At 29.7% G+C, this 20,756-nt stretch overlaps 4 protein-coding genes and 1 non-coding gene across 6 annotated transcripts; all 5 read left to right on the top strand.

The window, feature by feature from the left end:
* The first annotated feature begins 3,986 nt into the window (after positions 1–3,986).
* Positions 3,987–5,211, top strand: LOC145955299 (uncharacterized protein At2g29880-like). Its single transcript, XM_083069976.1, has 2 exons — positions 3,987–4,848; positions 4,945–5,211. Exons 1-2 carry the CDS (start codon positions 4,498–4,500, stop codon positions 5,146–5,148), a joined length of 555 nt encoding a protein of 184 aa, XP_082926102.1. The 5' UTR covers positions 3,987–4,497; the 3' UTR covers positions 5,149–5,211.
* Positions 5,212–5,867: 656 nt separating this feature from the next.
* On the top strand, positions 5,868–6,611 carry LOC145955018 (uncharacterized). Its single transcript, XM_083069716.1, has 2 exons — positions 5,868–6,419; positions 6,519–6,611. The coding sequence occupies exons 1-2, from the start codon at positions 5,868–5,870 to the stop codon at positions 6,609–6,611; spliced, it is 645 nt and encodes a 214-aa protein (XP_082925842.1).
* LOC145955298 (uncharacterized) lies at positions 5,983–7,702 on the top strand. Its single transcript, XM_083069975.1, has 2 exons — positions 5,983–6,709; positions 6,848–7,702. The coding sequence occupies exons 1-2, from the start codon at positions 6,651–6,653 to the stop codon at positions 7,314–7,316; spliced, it is 528 nt and encodes a 175-aa protein (XP_082926101.1). The 5' UTR covers positions 5,983–6,650; the 3' UTR covers positions 7,317–7,702.
* A 2,562-nt stretch (positions 7,703–10,264) lies between these two features.
* On the top strand, positions 10,265–10,336 carry TRNAW-CCA (transfer RNA tryptophan (anticodon CCA)). The gene has a single exon. It is a non-coding gene; the product is annotated as a tRNA-Trp (tRNA).
* A 1,631-nt stretch (positions 10,337–11,967) lies between these two features.
* LOC109817695 (putative disease resistance protein At5g66900) lies at positions 11,968–17,243 on the top strand. 2 transcript variants are annotated; one of them, XM_020383025.3, is made up of 6 exons: positions 11,968–12,299; positions 12,413–13,047; positions 13,666–14,069; positions 15,151–15,500; positions 15,913–16,121; positions 16,209–17,243. In XM_020383025.3, exons 2-6 carry the CDS (start codon positions 12,423–12,425, stop codon positions 17,033–17,035), a joined length of 2,415 nt encoding a protein of 804 aa, XP_020238614.1. In that variant the 5' UTR covers positions 11,968–12,299; positions 12,413–12,422; the 3' UTR covers positions 17,036–17,243. The 2 variants fall into 2 exon arrangements, with proteins under 2 accessions (XP_020238614.1, XP_020238613.1); XM_020383024.3 differs by having other exon boundaries at positions 11,969–12,303.
* The last annotated feature ends 3,513 nt before the right edge of the window (positions 17,244–20,756 follow it).

Raw genomic sequence — 20,756 nt, 5'->3', positions numbered from 1 at the left:
TTTAGTTTTGTAGAAATTATATTTTTCTTTGCACATTTCATATTATTTATGCTTTGAACATATTTTTTCAGATGAGCAAGTCTTTATAATGTTTTATTTGCGCATATTCTCAGGGAGAGTATATCTTTTTATTTTTCTTTACTAAGTTTCTCATATTTATAACGTTTGCTTTGATGTATATTTGCCTTGATATATATATATATATATATATATATATATATATATATATATGTGTGTGTGTGTGTGTGTGTGTATGTATATATATGTATATATATATAGGAGGGATCCATTTACTCTAGGAGTAAGTCTATCTAAACTTAATTATTATGTTCAATAACTTATGTTCTACATAAAATTTTAACGATCCAACCGTTGAATTAAAATCTTTTAATGGATAGATCAAGTCTGTAAATTTTTAGAAAATTTGAAAATCATTTGATACTTCATTTTATTAATTCAAATTAACGGATAATCATAAAATCATTTTATACATTGATTTGAATTAATGAAATGAAGTATCAAATGATTTTCAAATTTTTTAAGAATTTGCAAATGTGATCTATGCATTAAGAACTTTAAATTCAACGGTTCAATCGTTGAAATTTGATGTAGAACATGAGTTATTGAACATAATAAGTCTAGGTAAACTTACTCCTAAAATAAATAAATCCCTCTTCATATATATATATATATATATATATATATATATATATATATATATATATATATATATATATTTGGTACGTTATGTTATGACATATTTTTTGCTTTGAGTATGACTTAATATGATTTTGCAATAAGTCTTTTTGAATGAAAAGTTTTCACATGATTTTATCATGTCTATAAAAGCTTTGATGAAAAATCTTTTATGAACAAACTATTTCTTGTAAAAATCATGACTTTTTGCTCTGATATAGTAACTCTTTCAAAATCATCTTCATAAAAATAAAATCTTTCGCTCATAAATGTTTTAAGTCTTTTGTACAAAGAAACCGCTTCATCTTAATGCTAATATCTTTTTATGAGTTTGAAAAGAAAAATTTAGTCACTACTATATTTTTCTATCAAAACCTTTATTTCAAAAACATATGTTTGTTACCATAAAAAGAGAGAGAATGTTAGGCTAAAAGACAATCTTAAATCCCTCTATTTTTAAAGTTTTGTTATTAATAAACAAAAAAGTTTTTGATCAATAGAAAAGTTTTCAAAATGACTAAGATGAATCTTCTAATAAGATACAACTTCCTATTAAGATGCAGCTTTTCAATAAGACAAATTCTCTTATAAGACAAAAGTTGCGCTAAGATGACGTTATTACTTTTGCTAACTCAGACGAAGCTTTATATATATATATATATATAATATATAAAGATATGTATTAAATCTTTATCATTTATAATCTCTGAAAAGAAGAGTGACTATGTCTAAATGTTTCCATAATAGATCAAATTCAAAAATGTTTCCTTAGTACCTACAATTCACAAAAAAGAAAAAAAAAAGATATGTTTTGCGTCAAAAAAGGAAAAATAGGTCCTTGCACATATGAAAAATTGTAATTAAAGTTGTTTCAACATTGTACCAACTTGACATACGCATGGTTCTACCCGTTTGGTATAAAAGGTGAAAAGTAACTTATTTGATTAGATAAAAAGTAACAATTTGATAAAACCATTTAATGCAAGTATTTATTATACCAATGGATATTTTTCTTCTCAAGAAGCAAAACATGAAAATCGACGAAGCAAGCCATGTGAGGAAAGCTTATGGATTTGCAATGGTCATCTTTTTTGAATCACCTATGTAAGGAAGCTCAATGATTTAGATAGACACACAGACAAAGATAGAGAATGCACATACAATGATTTATCACGTCTTAAAAGGATGATGAAATAACTTTATAAGTCTCTATAATTTTAAGTTATTGGATTTGACTTTAAAGAGACATATTTGTAAAAAAAAAATACTTAATGTTTAAGTCTAAATAGACTTGTTTGTAAAAGAATACTTGGTATTTGAAGCTTTAAAATACTTTGTATAAAAAGAATACTTGAATAGTTGTTTGAGAAGGAAAATCAAATAACACTTAGGATTGAGTAAGAAGTGACTTTTAAAGAATACTTGTATCTTGAATAAGATAGTGGATAAAACAAAACAATATAGAAATGTTTTGTATTCATTTTGTTTCACGCTTTGTCTGCACTTTTTCCTGTAACACTATTACTTCATTGTCTTGCAAAAAATAAAATGAGTTTTTGAGTGACATTATCTAACTTCCTTTTAGTATCTCCATTTTCTCCACAATATCTATAATTAAAATTTTAAATTAATGTAATTTTGTTAAAAACAATAAAAAAAAGTTTAAAGCAAAACAGAAGAGGTAAAATAAATCTATGGTGCTAACAATAAAAACCTTCAAAATGGGATGGTATTTTAACATGGAGAATATGTAATTTTTAAATTTTAAATTTTGAAAATAGGTAAGAGAAATATAAAAAAAAATTATATAATAGCACGAAAAAGATTTTTGAGTCAGGAAACATCTCTTCAGTCAAAAATGCCAAAAAAAAATGAGAGATTTCAAAACTGTGAAAAATGTATTTTCATTTAGAAAAAGTTTTTTCCTCAAAAAAATCAAAATGCTTTTCAAACCAAAAGACTGAAATGCCACTAAAATTATATTTTTATATAATATAATTTTTATGATAAAATCACTTAGGGGGTGTATTGGTTTAGGATTTCGTAGGATTTTAAAAGACTTTTTTTGAGTAAAAAAGTCCATTGGTATTCAATCAGGATTTTATGTCACTTAAAAATAATCCAGTGGTATTCAATCTGGATTTTAAGGATTTTTTTAAGAGTCCATTAAAATCCATTGGTATTCATTTGAGATTTTTTACAACTTTAAAATAATCCATTGGTATTCAAAAATATAAGGATTTTAAAGGATTGTTGTATTAGAGGGATTTTGATGGACTTTTTAGTGTTATCTATAAATACCAAATTCATAAAACAATCTCATCCAAACCCATCGAATTTTGAAGGATGGTTTGAAGTGATTTTTCAAGTGCTTCAAGAATTTTCAAGTGAGTTTTTCATCTTTTTTTTTTCTATGCTTCTCTCTTCTCCATTTTTTCTCTGCTAATAATATTGTATTATTGTTCATTGCTCATATATAATATTGTAGTACTATTCTCATTCCATTCCCCTATTTTGTGAAACTCCGATATGTAAATGATAGTGTCATTGACTTGCTCTATTTTTTTGTTCGTTCTCTTTAATTGACTTGTTCTATTTTAGTTGAATTTGTTCTTTTATATAACACAAAAAAAATACTAGAAATTTCAAATTTTAAGTGATAATTTTTTTTTATAACACACGTCAAGAAAATGAAAAGGTGAAAGATGAAATTGATATCATGATCTCTACAATATATATATAAGATGAATTTGAGATAGGATTTTTGTGAGTAGAATGAGATGAAAATGGATCTTAGTTGGGGGAAGAACACTCTCAGGATAAAAACTGCGATATCTCTCATTCCTTGTTACTCTTATGTTATTTTATTTTATTTTTACTATGAATTTTTTCTTATTTTTATATTGTGAAATTAAGATTTTTTATATTTAAAGATATTGTAGTATCTAATTTTTTAGGGTTTAAGGTTTATGCCTTCATTAGCTTATTTTAAAAAAAAAGAAAATATTATTAGTAGAGAAAAAATTATCATATAATATATAACTAAAATAATATATATATATATATATATATATATTCTCTATATCTAAATACTCCCATTTATATAAAATTTTATACATCTAAATATTTTCTCAGTATCGAATATACTGATTTTTTATATAAAAAATTATTTTATATTTCTATATTTCCATTTTTACATGTTTTTTATAATGGTTGAGGTATTTTTTTATATAAAAAATTATCTTAATTATTTTTTTTTACTATGAATTTTTTTATTATTTTTATATTGTGAAATTAGAATTTTTTATATTTAAAAAAATTAACATAAGATATTGTAGTATCTAATTTTTTAGGGTTTAAGGTTTATGCCTTAATTAGCTTATTTAAAAAAAAAGGAAATATTGTTAAAATATTTGTTAGAATAATTTATATTTATAAATATCGTTAAATAATTATCATATAATATATAACTAAAATAATATATATATATATATATATATATATATATATTCTATATCTAAATACTTCCGTTTATATAAAATTTTATATATCTAAATATTTTCTCAGTATCGAATATACTGATTTTTTTATATAAAAAATTATCTTATATTTCTATATTTCCGTTTTTACATGTTTTTTTATAATGGCTGAGGTATTTGATCCATTTGGATAGCCAAGATATATTCGATCTTGTATGATTGATGTGCTTCTAAAAATAATAATATAATTTTATTGATTTTGTCTGTTATCCATAATTATTTGTATAACTAGTTTTCAACATATATTGTTTTAGTAAATTAAATGGGAGATTCACAAGGAAATAATAAAGGAAAAGAGAAAGAAAACTACGAAGCTTGGACCAAGGAGGATTCCGATGAATTGTTACAATTGATAGTGGATGCTATAAAAAGTGGATTGCGTGATGCTAATGGGTCAATTAGCAAACTAAATGTGGAGAGAGTCATCCTTCCTCGTCTCAATGCTAAAATTAAATTCCCTAAAACGTATAATCATTACTTGAGTCGAATGAAGTGGTTTAAGAAACAATATAACAATATGTCAACACTTATGCGCAACAACTCTGGCTTTGGGTGGGATCCAATTACAAAGACATTCACCGCTAGTGATGAAGTATGGAAAGAGTACTTAAAGGTGAGATTACTTCGTAATCTTTTGAATATATTAATAGTTTACAAGTTTAGTGTATTATATTATTTTTAATATATTAATAATGGATTTTTTTTCTAGTCTCACCCAAGTCACAAAAATCTTCGAGAAAAAAGTATGGTTGATTATGAGGATTTGAAGATTGTTGTTGGGGGTAAAACCGCTAGTGGGCACGGTTCCATGTCACTAGACCCTGATGATACTGATGCTACAACTTTTGGAGAAGAAAATGTTGATTTTGGGATTGAAAACTTTTCATATGATCTTAACAATGATGTATCATAACACCAGATCACTATGAACCACCTTACCAGCCTCCATCACCTCACCCAAGCATTTCACCACCTCAACCCCCTTTAAGCTCAGAGGTTCCCACTGAAAAACCAATTAATCGTAAGCAGAGTAGGTCCGAGTATGGAGTAAGTTCTAACTCAGTTGGGAACAATAGTCAAGCCAAAGTTCTAGAAAATCTATCTGTTGGCATTGAGACTATAGCCGCCAATTTTGAAAAAATTTCTAACTTGATGGAGAAAAGAGAAAGATACCAAGAGGCAAAGGGAAATATTTGTTGGAGTTCCATAAAAGAGATCCCAAATTTGGATGATCGAACTCGCTACATGGCGGCTGATTTGCTCGATACTAATGCAAAGAAAGACTTTTTCTTGATGTTATCAATAGAAGAACGTTCAGATTGGATAAAGTACAAGTTAGGATGAACAATATTGTTTTGGTGTTATTTCGGTTGCACTTGATTTGAGTATTTTCTTTATAATTTGGTTGTCAATGAACACATGTTGGATTTGTCAAACTATATTGTTTTGGTGTTATTTTGGTTGCACTTGACTAAAGTGTTTGCTTTATATTTTGGTTGTGAATGAACACATTTTGAATGGTGGAATTATATTGTTTTGATGTTATTTTGGTCGTACTTGATTGAAATATTTTAGCATGTTTTATTTTCTATTATATTATTATTTTTAATTATATTGTTTTATATAGGTACAATGTCACATTCGAGCATGTATGAAGGTAGTGACATAGATGAAGAAGCAATGAGTGACAAAGAGATATATGATGCCATGTACACATGTGTAATGGCAATTCATGCATTAATGCATGTGTTGACTCAGTTTATAGTTATGATACGTAATGAACAAATTAAGCGTCCATTAAATCGACAACGAATTACTAACATGGGAAATGACTATATACACCGAGCATTAAACGATGATCCTGCAATATTTCGACAAGTTTATAGGATGTATCCAGATGTATTTCGAAAGTTATGTGCAATTCTTAGAGTAAAAACACCTCTAGAGGATACACGATATATTTGTGTCGAAGAAATGATTGCATCATTCCTACAAATTGTTGGTCAGAATACTCGATATTGTGTAATTCGTAACACATTTGGCCGGTCACAATTTGCTACAAGTGAAAATTTTCACAAGATTTTGAAGGCTTTGAATACGATAGCACCTACTTTGATGGCTAAACCAGGATCAACTATGCCAGCTAAAATTAGAGAAAGCACAAGGTTCTTCCCTTTCTTCAAGGTATGTACTAATTATCTTACAATAAAAATTATAATTAAATTTGACACTATTATATTTATATTTTTCATACGATGAAGTGTTATATATGTTAAATTTTAGGATTGCATTGGAGCTATTGACGGGACACATATTCCAGCAATAGTGAGGGGGCGAGATGTAAGTAGTTATCATAATCGTCATGGAAAGATATAACAAAATGTATTAGCCGCTTGTAATTTTGATTTGGAGTTCATGTACATTCTTAGTGGGTGGGAGGGTTCGACTCATGATTCTAAGCTACTAAATGATGCTATAACAAGGAGGAATGGACTTAAAGTGGCTCAAGGTAAATGTTTATTTTTTAAATAATAATAATAATTATTATAATTATAATTTATTATTATTATTATTATTATTATTATACTAATATTATATATATTGCATATGTAATTAGGTAAATACTTTTTGGTGGATTGTGGATTTCCTAATCGACGCCAATTTTTAGCTCCATTTCGAGGTGTAAGATATCATCTACAAGATTTTGCAGGTCAGGGTAATGACCCTGAAAATGAGAAAAAATTGTTTAATCTTCGTCATGCATCTTTAAGGAATGTGATCGAGAGAATATTTGGTATTTTTAAATCAAGGTTCACAATTTTTAAGTCAGCACCTCCATTTTTATTTAAGACACAAGTAGAACTTGTATTAGTATGTGCAACACTACATAACTTTCTACGTAAAGAATGTCGTCTTGATGAATTTCCAATTGAAGTGGTGGATGAACCTTCATCTTCAACATTACCAATTAATGAAGATCACACTTTTGAGCCTATTATTCAAACCCAGGAGCAAGAGCGAGAAGATGCTAATGCTTGGAGGACTAGTATAACCATGGATATGTGGGTGAATGCTATTTAATATGATAGGCTATTATGGAGAATTATTATTATTATTATTATTTATCTAGACATTGTTTTTTTTTAATTTTTTTTTGTCTTTGACTCTTTTTAAATTTGAATGTATGAATATTTTTTTGAAATCTTATCAAATGTAAAAAATCCATGAAAATTCTACAAAATCCACAAAATCCCACAGAATCCATTAAAATCCTGATTTTAAGTCTTGCAGAATCCTGCAAAAATCTTAAAAGTCATGAAAATCCTGCAAAGTCTTTTAAAATTCGTAGGATTTTTTTTAACTAAAAAAATCTTTTAAAATCCTAATCCAATACACCCCCCTTAGTCTGTATGTAATTAAAAAGAGAGAGAGAAAATAATTAAATCTACAAAAGTTACACAGTAAATTCAAAATTTATATTTTTAACACATTAACACAAACTTTACGATATTCATCAAAATGAATTAAAAAACTTCTCACACCTTATATTAGTATTTTAAAATAAAAAATACAGATAAACATAAATTATTTAAGAAATAAAAATATTATCATAAAAATAGTAGAATTATATATTTTAAGAAACAAGAAAGTAAAATAAAAAATAATAATTCATCGAGTTTTATATTTAAGAAGTTAAAAAGTAAAATAAGAAATAAAAAAGTAAAATAAAAAATATTAATTTATGTGACATATCTATCTTTTCAAACTGATATTTTTCTTTATTGGAAAGGCAGAAGAAAACAGTATTTTTTTTAGAAATAGAAGTGTAAATTTTTTGCAATTGCAAAAGAATTAAAAGACCTCAAAAGTAACATGTGTCAAAAATAATAAGGGACAAAAATGTCTTTTTACTGGCCTAAAGATTTATATATAGACTAAAGAACTTATATATAAAACCCTAAAGAATTTATACATAAATAGGAGATAGGTGTTACAAAGATTTAAAATTTATGGTTAAGAACGGATGTGTGCTGATGATGAAAAAAAAAAAAAAAAACAAACAAAAACAGCTCTATCATTGTTGATTGCTTATTGGAGCTACTAAAGAACAAAAATAATTGACAAGTGGTTGCTGCGAAAATGGCAAAAAGACAAAATAATTAAACAAGTAAATAAAAATCGTATAGAAATTAGAAAGTTAATATAAAAGATAAAGAAAAAAAAAGACTTGGTTTCCTCCAATCCCTGGATTCATTGTAACTGGGTGCAACTTTGTAACATCATCAAGTTGATGGAAGATGAATAAAAAAAGTCATTCACTTTTCATGTGTGGGCTGCTTTTTGATAGCCTTCATTATTGATCACACTTTGCTTGGTCAAATTTGGAAAAGGAAAGGACAAATTATTTATTTTGGACTTAAATGTATTTTTTCCTTTAAATAAATAGTTGTATAATTTAATCTTTTAAATTTTAATTAGATAATTTTAGTTTTTTAAGACTTGTAATCGTAGAATTTTAATCTTTTAGTTTTTAATTGACTAATTTTAATTCATAAAGTGACACAATTAATTTTTTAAATATCGTAAATATAAAAATTTAGAATTCAAGAAGAAAATATATTGAAAAGCTTCTTTTATCCCCTTCCGGGAAACACACTAATGTGTGTTGAAATGAAACTAAAGACCCAAACAGTTCAAGTTCAAACACGCACATGCTATAAGTTCTAAATTTCTAACCAAATAAAGGATTTTTAATTCCTCCCTTCCCTTTGGCCCTATAATAAAATTAATTATCATGATAATTGTATAACTTGAGCCATCAGTCTGCACTAAACTGGAAAAAAAAAACACACACACACAAATACTTCAAGTTATTCTCTCGTTCATCCCTATTGTAAATGGTGGAAGATATGTTAAAAACATGGAACATAATAACAAAACATAAAAGACACAAAATTTTCCCAAATTTAGGGATGAAGTTGCAGATTTGGTAGGAGTTCTTCCCTTCGTTATACTTTGTTTGTGTTTGATTGAAGCTTGTGTTCCTCTAACATACATCTCGACTTGTTATGATTATCATAAAGTAGTTGAATTTCATGATGAAGGGCTCTTAGAAGAGTTTATTTGAAGTCATCCATATAATATAAACTTCTGGAAATTTTTATTACTTTTATAAATTCTTTTAGCTTATTTTAATAAGTTTCTTAGTATATGGTTTGTTAAAATATTTATTTAAACTTATTCCAATAAACATTCTAATCAAATTTATAATATAAATTTTCATGCAATAAGAATTTGTTTAAAAACACTTCATTCCCTAAATAAAGTCATCTGTAACGAATATAAGGCTAAGGAGGGGAACCATCCCTCAAAAGCCGGCCCAAGAGGTTGGAGAACCTCCCGCCTTATAAAGCCTCCTTGGTGAGGAGACCTCCCCGATGTAGAACTTGTTACATTACCACCCCCTTCGAAAGTCAGCGTCCTCGATAGCTGCACTCCACGGTACTTCACTCGACCTTCTTGCCGGTCAGAACCCTCCGTGGGTAGTCCTTCTCGATTTGGCTGGCTCTCAATGAAAGTACCATTGTAACGAGTATAAGGCTAAGGAGGGGAACCATCCCTCAAAAGTCGGCTCAAGAGGTTGGAGAACCTCCCGCCTTATAAAGCCTTCTTGGTGAGAAGACCTCCCCGATGTGGGACTTGTTACATCATCCCATCTAATTTTCCATCATGAAAGAAGGTAGGATATTGACAAGAGTAGGGAAAAAGGACAACCTTGCAATTTCTCACTAATATGTCAAATGTGTTGTTGGTAACATGACTTGTCTTCCATTTGGTTATATTTTCATTAGTATCCGATGTCAAAGGGTGATAGGTTAAAAGTAACAATTAATTAAATTCTTACGTTGATTTTTATCATATTATCTTTCTATAAATATATCTTCATTGTATCAGATATGGAGGTATAATAACTTTTTACGAAAATATTATAAAATATATTTGTATGGTCATATTAAACATCAACAAATGGATCTGTGGCGCAATGGTAGCGCGTCTGACTCCAGATCAGAAGGTTGCGTGTTCGATTCACGTCAGGTTCAAAATCCTTTTATTTTAACAATTTTGAGCGATTCTAAATTTTTTAAAAAGAATTTATAGTGCAATCAGTATTTTTTTTTTCAACAGATTGTTATATTTATATCTATTTATTTAATATTATTCTCTTTTATATTTTAAATTAAAAAATTAATCAAGATTTATATATCATAATTTTTTATACGAAAATTAAAATATTATTAATATAATTAGTTAATTAAAAAACGACATATTTGATTTTTCCTTTTTAAAAAATATTATACTACATTCGAGTATAGGATAAATCAAAGATATGAATGAGCTAATTTTATTTTACTTTTATAAAATCCGTTAATGTTTAAATTATTTTATTATAATAATTACTAATTACATTATTAGATTCTCCTATATTTACTCTATTATGTTAATTGCTTTTTTTAATAAAAGATCGACGTGTAAAGATATCATAATGTAGTGTGATCTTAGTTAAGCTAACACCATATTTTACATCAATCATCTACAACACAACAAAAATAATGTATAAAAAAGAGAGAGAAAGAGAGATAAAAAGGTGGGGAACAAACCAAAACTCACCCAAAAAAAAAATTACAAAAGAAGGCAAGAAAAAATTAAAGAAGGAAAAAATAAAAAACATATCAAGAGAATTTTGAAGACTTGGCAACACTAGAGCAAGTTCTAGTAACAAAGCTAAGTGTTTCATCTTTTTCTAGCTTTTGGAAACAACAGACTCAAAGGGTTAAACGCCTTCTTAAGCAATCTCATCTGTAAAATATCCATGCTCTGCCAGGATCCTCAAGTCATGTTGTACATACAGATGAAACTGAGATAAGGCTGCAAAATGATCCTGATCAGTTTCAGATAAGTCCTCCATAGGAGGCATTCCTTCTAATGAATTGTTGTTTGCAGATGGAGCAACTGCATGGACAGCATCATCATCTGAAAAAGAAACAGGAACAGAAATTGCTCTTGAACAAGTCTTGCTCATTGAAAATTTGAAATATCTTGAAATAGAATGATCGGATCAATTATTTGATACTCATTTTATCACTAAACAAATTTGTGACCAAATAACACAGTCGCTAACGTGGCTTTATATATCATAATTTTCAAACATCAGCAACCAAATTAACATCTGGTTTTATCATAAAATTATTCATCAATTTTTTGTGACTAATTGTACTTTGTCACCAAGTTGGTCGCAGATTCACGAGGTGGTGACAAATACAGTGACTGAATTTTCCGTGTTAGTGATCAATTATCTTGGTCGCAAAATTAGTCAAATTAATAATCGATAATAAAATTTTCAGTCGCTTTTCTATACTTTTATATAGCCACAATAAAAATGACATCCAAAGTAAAATTGAAGAAAAAAATGAAACCAGTGGCATCAAATCTTATGACTTTTCACCCTACAACTAAATCCATGGCATCGAATTGCGAGAATGAACTGTCAAACAAAAGTAATATTTTTTTGTTTATAAACTAATGTGTGTGACGACCCATTATTTCTCAGGAGCATATTAATTAGAAGCTCTCTGATTACTTAATAGTTTAACGCGCACAAGGCTCAATTATTTAGACAAAGTCTGAAATATTAACTAGTCTCTCCGTGTGAACCCATGTGAATGTGATCCTTCATCGTTGAGGTTATCGTTGACGGTAACACACTAACCCGAAACCAAAGTAAACAAAAAAATTGTTTCAAAAAAGGAAAATTCTATAATATTAGAAAGGACACGGAAGGGGTCCAAGGAACTGTGCTGACTGTGAAAGACCTCGTCAAAAGAAGAAAATAAATAAATCGTATAAATTCAAACCCAAGAGAATCTGAATTTTTAAGAGAAGCAATCATCAAGCCATCGTTTCCTCTATTCCCTGGTTAATTGCTGTGAACAAAGATATCCGGAAAGGCATCGGATTCTCCAACGTGACAGCGTCTTAAAAACAATCTTTTTATTGCATTTTTTTGTTGGTATTCTGCATTTCACTGTCCTTTTTGTTATTTTCCCATTTAAATTTGTTTTAACACTTTCCTTTTAGATCAAAGTTTGTGATTCGGGTTAATTTGTTTCTCTGGGCAGTGCTGAAGTCATGGCTATGGTTCTAGACGCTGTTGCCGGCAAGGTGCTTGATGAATTGCTGAATGTCATAGTGGAAAAGAAAGAGCGGGCAGTGAAGTTCAGACCCACGCTGGAACGGTTGGAGGGCACGCTGAAATCAATAGAACCATTGGCGAAGCAGATAGATGGTCTGAACAAGCGATTGGATCGTCCACCTGAGGAAACGGAGAAGCTGATAGAACAGATGAAGAAGGGGACGAAGCTTGTGAAGGCGTGCTCCAAAGTGCAGTGGTGGAATTGCTGCAACAAGGCCAATTACCAAGAGGAGCTTGAGGAGTTGGAAGCGTGCATTGATAGGTTCTTTAAGTATGACATGCAGGGTCAGACAAACAGGAACGTGTTGGAGGCCCTGGTGGTGATTAAGGATGTTCATGCGGATATTAGAAATTTTGCTCCAAGGAGGAGTGAGTTGAGTGGCGTGTGTTTGCCTCCTGAGCCTCCTGCTTTCACTGTTGGCTTGGATGTTCATTTGAGGGAGTTGAAGCTCAAGCTGCTGCATGCCCATCATGTGGCCTCGGTGCTCACGGTCACCGGAACCGGGGGATCCGGGAAGTCTACGTTGGCCAAGAAATTTTGTTGGGACCAGGATGTCAAAGGTACTGTTGAGGAGGTTTTGTTTGTTTCTAATGATTTTATAGCCTGGTTAGATGATTTTTTTTTATTTATGTTGGGACATATGTTTTTTTAAATCACGAATTAAAGTTGACTAAACATTTGGTAACTAGGAGAGTTAAAATAATATGTGCAAAATTTTATATTAGAATGAGTGGGATAAAAAAAAATTGGAATTTTTTTTACTTTAATGAGAAAATTATGTATTAAGTATTTTTACCAATTTTACATATGTAATTTTTTATTTTATATATGTTAGTAATAAATAATATTTTGTCAATGGACGTTAAGTTAAAGTTTTAGTAGTGCGATTCTTAAACTGAGTTATGTGAATCTAGCTGGGTAGAAGTCACAGTTTATAGGTTGCAACTTGATATAATACGTGTTTGTTTATATCCAAAACATTAAGCTTGGGTCATATTTGTGATGAAGGGCATCTTTTCATTGTTTAGTAAACATGAATGAGGAATAGGAACTTTAGAATGACTTCTAGTCGTGGATATATGTACATTCTTTTCTTTTAACTTCTTTTTTCGTTATTTCTGCTTGTACCATAATAAGCTTGCAGTTGCAGACATCTAAACATGTTAAGCTTTGGTTAGGTAAATTCAAGGAAAACATATTCTTCATCACCTTTGCCAAGTCGCCCAAGTTGAATACCATAGTGCAGAGACTGTTTCAACACACTGGTTACCAAACGCCAGAGTTCCAAAGTGACGATGACATGATTTACCAATTGGAACATTTGCTGAAAAAGATTGTTGAGAAAAGCCCAATACTGTTGGTCCTCGATGATGTTTGGCCCAAGTCAGTGTCTCTTGTTGACAAATTTGTGTTCCAGATACCAAATTACACCATTTTAGTTACATCTAGATTCGCAATTGGAGAATTTGGCCCACCATATGTCTTGAAACCCCTTGATGAAACCAATGCTATAAAATTACTTCGTCACTCAGCATCTCTGGATGAGAGCAGATCTGACATTCCAGATGATGTTGTCAAAAAGGTAATTTTTATTGTCCAATTATATTACAAAAATCTATGTAGCTAGTTTTAATGTTTAAATGTGTTGTGTAAAATCTCGCATGAAGGCAGCACGGATTAAGTTTCACGTGATAGATATTGATATTGGGCAACGAAAATTTTGAATTTTTTTTTTTTATCAACATGTTCTATGGAGTGTTACAAAATTGATGGCCAAAGACTAGTATGCGCTGTGCTCATAGGTCATTCTCTTTAACATCAATAAGTTTTCACAGATTTTGATGATACACTACTTAAATACATATCACTGACTGCATGAATCAACCGTCACTGGTTTATTCTAAGTTAACTATCGATTTCAAGTCGAGTCTACAATACTTTTACCTAGTTCAAGCAAGATTATTTATCATAAAGGATATATGTGGAGTAAAAAAGCTAAATTTGTGTGAGCATGGACAAGATTTTAATTGGAAAAGGAAATATTTACAACATTAAAAATCTATTAAAACGGAAATAAATATTTTTTAATATATTTTTTTATTTTTAGTTAATGAAAATAGGCACTATTGATATTAAACAAACCATTTTAATAAATGAGTAATATTACATTTATATATAAAACTCTTGTTGTTTATGATTTTATTACTCTAAAAATGTTAAATAAAAAACAAATATATTGAATGTCTTAATATTTAAAGAAAAACCAACACTTTTTTTATTGAATAAGTGAGAAAATTTATGAAGAAAATATTACAGGAAGATTTTGAAATGATTCTTATTCTTAATAAATACATATAAAGAGAAAAGTAAACATACAATTTTTGTGTGCCATGTAAAAGTTATACATGAGAGGAAGTTTTGGCTTCTTTTCCCTTTCCTTTTGTGTCTAAGAAAATTATAATCACAAAATCTAGTCTTAGGACTTGTTGATGCTGTCACCTTCCAGTAATGATAATTTCGAAACATAGACAGCCTGACTTTCTAGTTCTATTTATTTAGTTCTGCTTTATAATAAAAGAAAAAAGTTGTGGTAAATAAATGATAAATCTTTAAGGTGCAATTTCTCATTTCTTTTAAACACTTACCAACAACAAAAATTGCAGATTGTGAGAGGGTGCAGTGGTTCTCCCTTGGCACTTAGAGTAAATGGCAGATCACTAAGTCATAAACAAGCGTTGTTTTGGCACAACAGGGCTCAGGCATTGTCCACGGGTCATTCAATAATTGTTTCTAGTGACGATGTGCTTACTTGTCTCCAAAAGAGCTTCGAAGACTTGGATCCTAAGGTGGCTGAGTGTTTTAGGGACCTAAGCTTATTTCCTGAAGCCCAGAGGATCCCTGCTGCTGCCCTTGTTGATATATGGGCAGAACTGCGTGAAGAAGATGATGGCAGTGCAATGGAGAAGATCTATGAACTTGTCAACCGGAACATGGCTGATATTGTTGTCACAAGGTATGGCCAACGGTTCTTCAAATATTAGACATATATGCTACGTATGAGTATAATTTGGTGCACTAAACTAATTATAAATCACACTTAACATAACCTTTAAAAACATTTATGACAAAAGTTAAGATAATTCAAGGGTTATTGTTGAGAACACGATAGGGGGTTAAACACTTGGAAAAAGTCAACTACACAAGTGAACTTATTTTAACTCAAAAAACCTGAAGATATCATACTATAGTCTTTCTCACTTATATTTTATTCAACATATCCAACTTTATCTAATGTAAAACTCTCATTCACACTTGCACACCAGGAATTGTTACAATTTATTTTTCATAGATGAGAGAATAATATTGTTTGTACTTTTTTTTTTATCCATTAACTTATGAGCAAGTAATTTCTTTTCATGGATCAGGAATACTGCGAGTGACACAATTGACTATAATTACCACTATGTTACACAGCATGGTCTTCTTCGGGACCTGGCTATTCTCCAAACAAGCCAGGAGCCAACGGAAAAGAGGAATAGACTAATTATTGACCTAAGTGGTAACAATCTTCCCGAATGGTGGACTTCACAGAATGAGTATCACATTGCAGCCAGCACACTTTCCATATCAACAGGTATGTTCATATTTCTGTCTTGATGCAGAGCGACACATATTGAGACTTGAGAGAGTCTCTCATTAATTGTTGAATCTATTTTTGCAGATGAAGCATTCACTTCAGAGTGGTGCAACTTGCAGCCAACTGAGGTTGAGGTTCTCGTGCTAAACCTTCGAGAAAAGAAGCACACACTACCAATGTTCATGAAGAAAATGAATAAACTAAAAGTCCTGATAATAACGAATTATGACTTCTATCGTGCTGAATTGGAGAATTTCGAGCTGCTTGATTATCTATCTGATCTCAAACGAATCAGGTTAGAGAAGGTTTCAATTCCTTTCCTTAGCAAGACTGGAGTGCAATTGAAGAATCTTCAGAAATTTTCTTTCTTTATGTGCAATATGAATGAAGCATTCAAAAATAGCACCATCAAAATTTCCGATGTACTGCCAAATTTGGAGGAGATGAACATTGACTACTGTGATATGCTGCAATTGCCAAATGGGCTCTCTGATATTGTTTCCTTAAAGAGGCTCAGCATCACAAACTGCCACAAGCTTTCTGCACTTCCTGAGGGAATCGGGAAGTTGGTGAATTTGGAATCACTAAGGCTTACTTCATGTACTAGTTTAGAAGAGTTGCCAGACTCAATCACAGGCCTTCAAAAACTGAAATTTCTTGACATCTCTGACTGCGTAAGCCTTGTTAAGTTACCCGAGAACATGGGGGAGTTGAGTAGTTTAGAAAGGCTCAATTACATAGGTTGCACGAGATTGAATGAATTGCCATACTCAGTCACTGAGCTTGGGGGCTTAAGGGTTGTGGTATGTGATGAAATGACGACTGCATTATGGGAACCTTTCAGAACCATGCGTGGTGATATAAAGCTAGATGTGACTCAAGTTGATTTCAACTTAAATTGGCTTCTATAATTTCACTTGGTATAGGCCACACAGTCAAGAGGGTAAAAACTAACTACAACTAGTTTCCGCATTGTAGTTTGGTGGGGTTGTATATTTTGAGAGCCAAAATTTTGTTCTTCGAAATTTTTACGAGCTTGTGTTCTAGTTTTCTGTAAATTTTTGGAGTGATTATACTTTTTGTAGAATTAATGTTTTCTCTACGTTTTTTTTTTCTTAATAGTGGAATGTGTTCTTTATTCTTCTTCTTTCTATTATTATTCTGTTTTGTCTTGTTTTATCTCCTCTCTTATTTTTGTTTTTGGATTCTTTATTGTGTTAATGTTAATTCTCATGAGTGTTTGAGTCCTTAGGCAATCTAGTGCATGTTTGGGTTACCGGTGAAGGGTTGAACATGCATTCATGTAAGTTAATTCTTTATCACTTTTCCATTGAACTTATTTTATAGAGGGATGACAAATAAACATGTACTTGTAGGATAATGTTTGAACTCATTTCGACTTTGATAAAGAATATTTAGTTTGATCAAGTATAATTATGGATATGAGTACTACCCGATTTCTTATATTGAATATGGGTATGGGATGGGTGCATACTTACTCGTCCCATATGCTTACTCATATCCGTCATAGCTTTAAATTTCTAAAACCTTAATTTACATATTTTAGAATTTATTTGAGATTTATATAATTCTTACTTTATTTTAAATTAATATTAAATGAAAATTAATTAATATAATTTTGTAATTACTACTCTATGTTAGAATTTTTATTTTTTTATATTCTTTTTACAAAAATAATTTTTATTAATTTTTGGACGAGTACAAGTATCCAAAATCCGAAAGGTATGAGGATGAAATATAAATTTCATATCCGTCAAGTATGAGGACAAAAATGAGTATAGAGTACTAACTTAGAGACGGAAATGAAAATATTGAAATTCACACCTAGCTCATTAACATCCTTATTTTATAGAAAGCAAAATGTTCAAACATAACTTTAGTCTCCTTGGTTTGGATTTGGATTTTCATTGTGCCTCACTTTATTCTTTGTTTGATTTATAATTTTAAAATCTAGTTCGAACTGATTAGTCGAACCAATCCAACTAGAATTTAGTTAAGTAATTGATTTGAATCATTAATTCAATCGATTATACATCCAAACGATGATAACATCATTAAACTGACTAAAACCAATATAATCTTGATAAAAATCGATCAAGATGAATCATTTTTTTTCTTCCAATTTTGAGACTTACCTATTGAGATGTCCAAGTCCAAAACATAATTAAGGTGCACATCCAACAACTACATCGAATTAACTTATGTCTTAATGTCACAAATATTATATGTATTTATATACTTATATTTAATTATAAACCATTAACATTGACCAGTGTCCAATGTTTTTTTATTAATTTTTTATCGTAAAATAATTTTTCATGTATTTTTTTTATACAAAATAAAAATAAATGTGATTTTTTAATACTGACAAGTAAATTAATGTTATATTAGTATACAATTCACTTGTAGTGTGTTTTTTTGGTAAAGATAGGAAAGATTACAAAGATGGTCGCAATGAGGATTGAACCTAAGTCCTCATGCTTCTAACTACCCCAACCCCTCCCTACCCAACCACTAGGCTAACCATAGTGGTCACTTGTAGTGTGTTTAGATAATGGATTTTAAATGAAAAATATAATTTAAGAGGGGATTTCAAAATTATTGTTATAAAATTTTCTGTTTAGATATTTTATTTAAAAGGAATTTAAAAATTCAGGATTTCAAATTTTAATTTTAATTTTAATTAACTAAAAATAGGGGATTTCAAATTCTACCTAAAATGAGAGAATTTCAAAATTCCTCGCATCGCTCTCTACCCGCTCTTTACTCACCCTTGCTCGTCCTCTTTTTATTCTTATTGCCTTTGCATTGCTCGTGCCCCTCTTTTTCTCCATCTCTCTCGAGTTTCTCTTTTTCTCTTTGATCTCCCTCTCTCGTTTGAGCTTTCTCATTTGAGTTAATCATCTGTACATTGTCAGTGTAATGTTTTTTTATACTGACAATCAATTATATCTTTTAATTGTGCCATGTCACTATAAACACATTTACTTTTAACAGTGACATGGCACAATTAAAAGATATAATTGGTTGTCAGTGTAAAAAAACTTTACACTGACAGTGTATAGGTGATTTAACTCTTCTCATTTTGCTTGCTTGATTCATGGTTTGTTTCTTTCTAATTTGTTTATACATTTTTTATTTCTTTCATACCTAGAGGTTTTTTTATGTGCATTTTATTTTTAGTTTAACTTAGATTTGTCCCTATATTTTTTTATCTCAAGTTTGTCTTTATATTTCATACCTAGGGTTCTCTATATTTTATTTGGTTTCTAATATAGTATTTTTTGTGTTCATCTATTTGGTAATTTAATTTCCAGTTGTATGGATTTGTCTTTAAGTCATTGTTCTGAAGTGGCATTTGATTTGTTGTTTTTGATAATTTAAACTTTGGTTTGCAACAACTTTGGTTTGTAGTGTTCTGATTGCAATGATATAAAATGGCTATTAATTGTGTTGAATGGAAGAAAAAGGGAATAGAATTTCAGTAGTGCAGTAATTTGTACTCTGAATCAATATGATCCGAAAAAGTGTTTCCTTGTGAGAAAAGAAGTGCGTTAGCTAGTTAAGTGAGGAAAAGAAAAAAAAATTGATGTCATCTTGGATCATTGTTAATTAAACATTTTTGATATCTTAATTATTAAATACTACTTTTCGATTTTCACTTTTTACTACTAGATTACTAAAAATCATGTAGTTAAAAACATGATGACTTATGACAATGTAAGGCATGTATACCTTGTTCCCAACATTGAATATTTAAGTTTTAAAGTTGTGTCATTATTGAATTTCTTTGCCAATGAATTTTTAAGTTTACGATACTGAAAGCTACAATGCAGTTTTTAAGGTCTTTTGTGAGGTTGGTAATCTGGCTGAGTTGATACAGCTTCCAAATAGATTAACATGTAAGTATGTGATCCATGGATTGCAAAAAGCTATGGAGCTTGATGATGATGCGATGTTGGGCCACAATATGTTTAAAGTCTAACACTGTCCCAATATTAGAATTATATCCAAATTCTCTCCTACTCAATTACTCAATTACATAGCTACAATTACATAGCTACAATTTCCAATGAAAAATGGATGCTCCGAATAATTTTTACCAATCCAACAAGTTTTGGCGGATATTGATTGAATAGCAAACATGATATTCAATACAAACATGTGGTCTTATGTTTTTCATTATATTAAAACACAAACTAAAAGTAATCATTATTTTTAGGATTGTATTTTGTTCACATGTGGTGAAATGAATGATTTGTGCTTTAATTTTATCATACATTGAAGATCATAATGTACCAAAAAATAATACATTTTATATTAACAAGCTAAATTATCTTAAAGACATATAACATTGATTAAATAATATTACATAAATAAAAGGATACTTAACTTTAATTATTGTTATAATTTACATTAAATTCTTTAATTAGTCGAGCATAATTTGTTTGATTATGTTATTTAACTCTACAATGTTCACAATGTTGCTTACATCATGATTATGTCCAATTTATTTTATTGCATATACAAGTAGAATTTAGATATCCTCACGCAACTTTGACTAATCAAGAATAATATGAGATTCATGACTAGGTCATATATTGACATCAT

This window comes from Cajanus cajan, chromosome 2, assembly GCF_000230855.2.
Source record: "Cajanus cajan strain Asha chromosome 2, NIPB_CcT2T_4, whole genome shotgun sequence".
Taxonomy (NCBI): Eukaryota; Viridiplantae; Streptophyta; class Magnoliopsida; order Fabales; family Fabaceae; genus Cajanus; species Cajanus cajan.
The sequence above is the reverse complement of the archived record's forward strand: the minus strand, read 5'-3'. Positions and strand labels throughout refer to the sequence as shown.

Coding starts and splice junctions, on each gene's coding strand:
- LOC145955299 (XM_083069976.1), top strand. CDS start 4,498: ATGGGAGATTCACAAGGAAATAATAAAGGAAAAGAGAAAGAAAACTAC. Junction 4,849..4,944: donor TATGGAAAGAGTACTTAAAG/GTGAGATTACTT, acceptor TTTTTTTTCTAG/TCTCACCCAAGTCACAAAAA.
- LOC145955018 (XM_083069716.1), top strand. CDS start 5,868: ATGTCACATTCGAGCATGTATGAAGGTAGTGACATAGATGAAGAAGCA. Junction 6,420..6,518: donor GGTTCTTCCCTTTCTTCAAG/GTATGTACTAAT, acceptor GTTAAATTTTAG/GATTGCATTGGAGCTATTGA.
- LOC145955298 (XM_083069975.1), top strand. CDS start 6,651: ATGTACATTCTTAGTGGGTGGGAGGGTTCGACTCATGATTCTAAGCTA. Junction 6,710..6,847: donor TCTAAGCTACTAAATGATGC/TATAACAAGGAG, acceptor ATTGCATATGTA/ATTAGGTAAATACTTTTTGG.
- LOC109817695 (XM_020383025.3), top strand. CDS start 12,423: ATGGCTATGGTTCTAGACGCTGTTGCCGGCAAGGTGCTTGATGAATTG. Junction 14,070..15,150: donor CAGATGATGTTGTCAAAAAG/GTAATTTTTATT, acceptor CAAAAATTGCAG/ATTGTGAGAGGGTGCAGTGG. Junction 15,501..15,912: donor GCTGATATTGTTGTCACAAG/GTATGGCCAACG, acceptor TTCATGGATCAG/GAATACTGCGAGTGACACAA.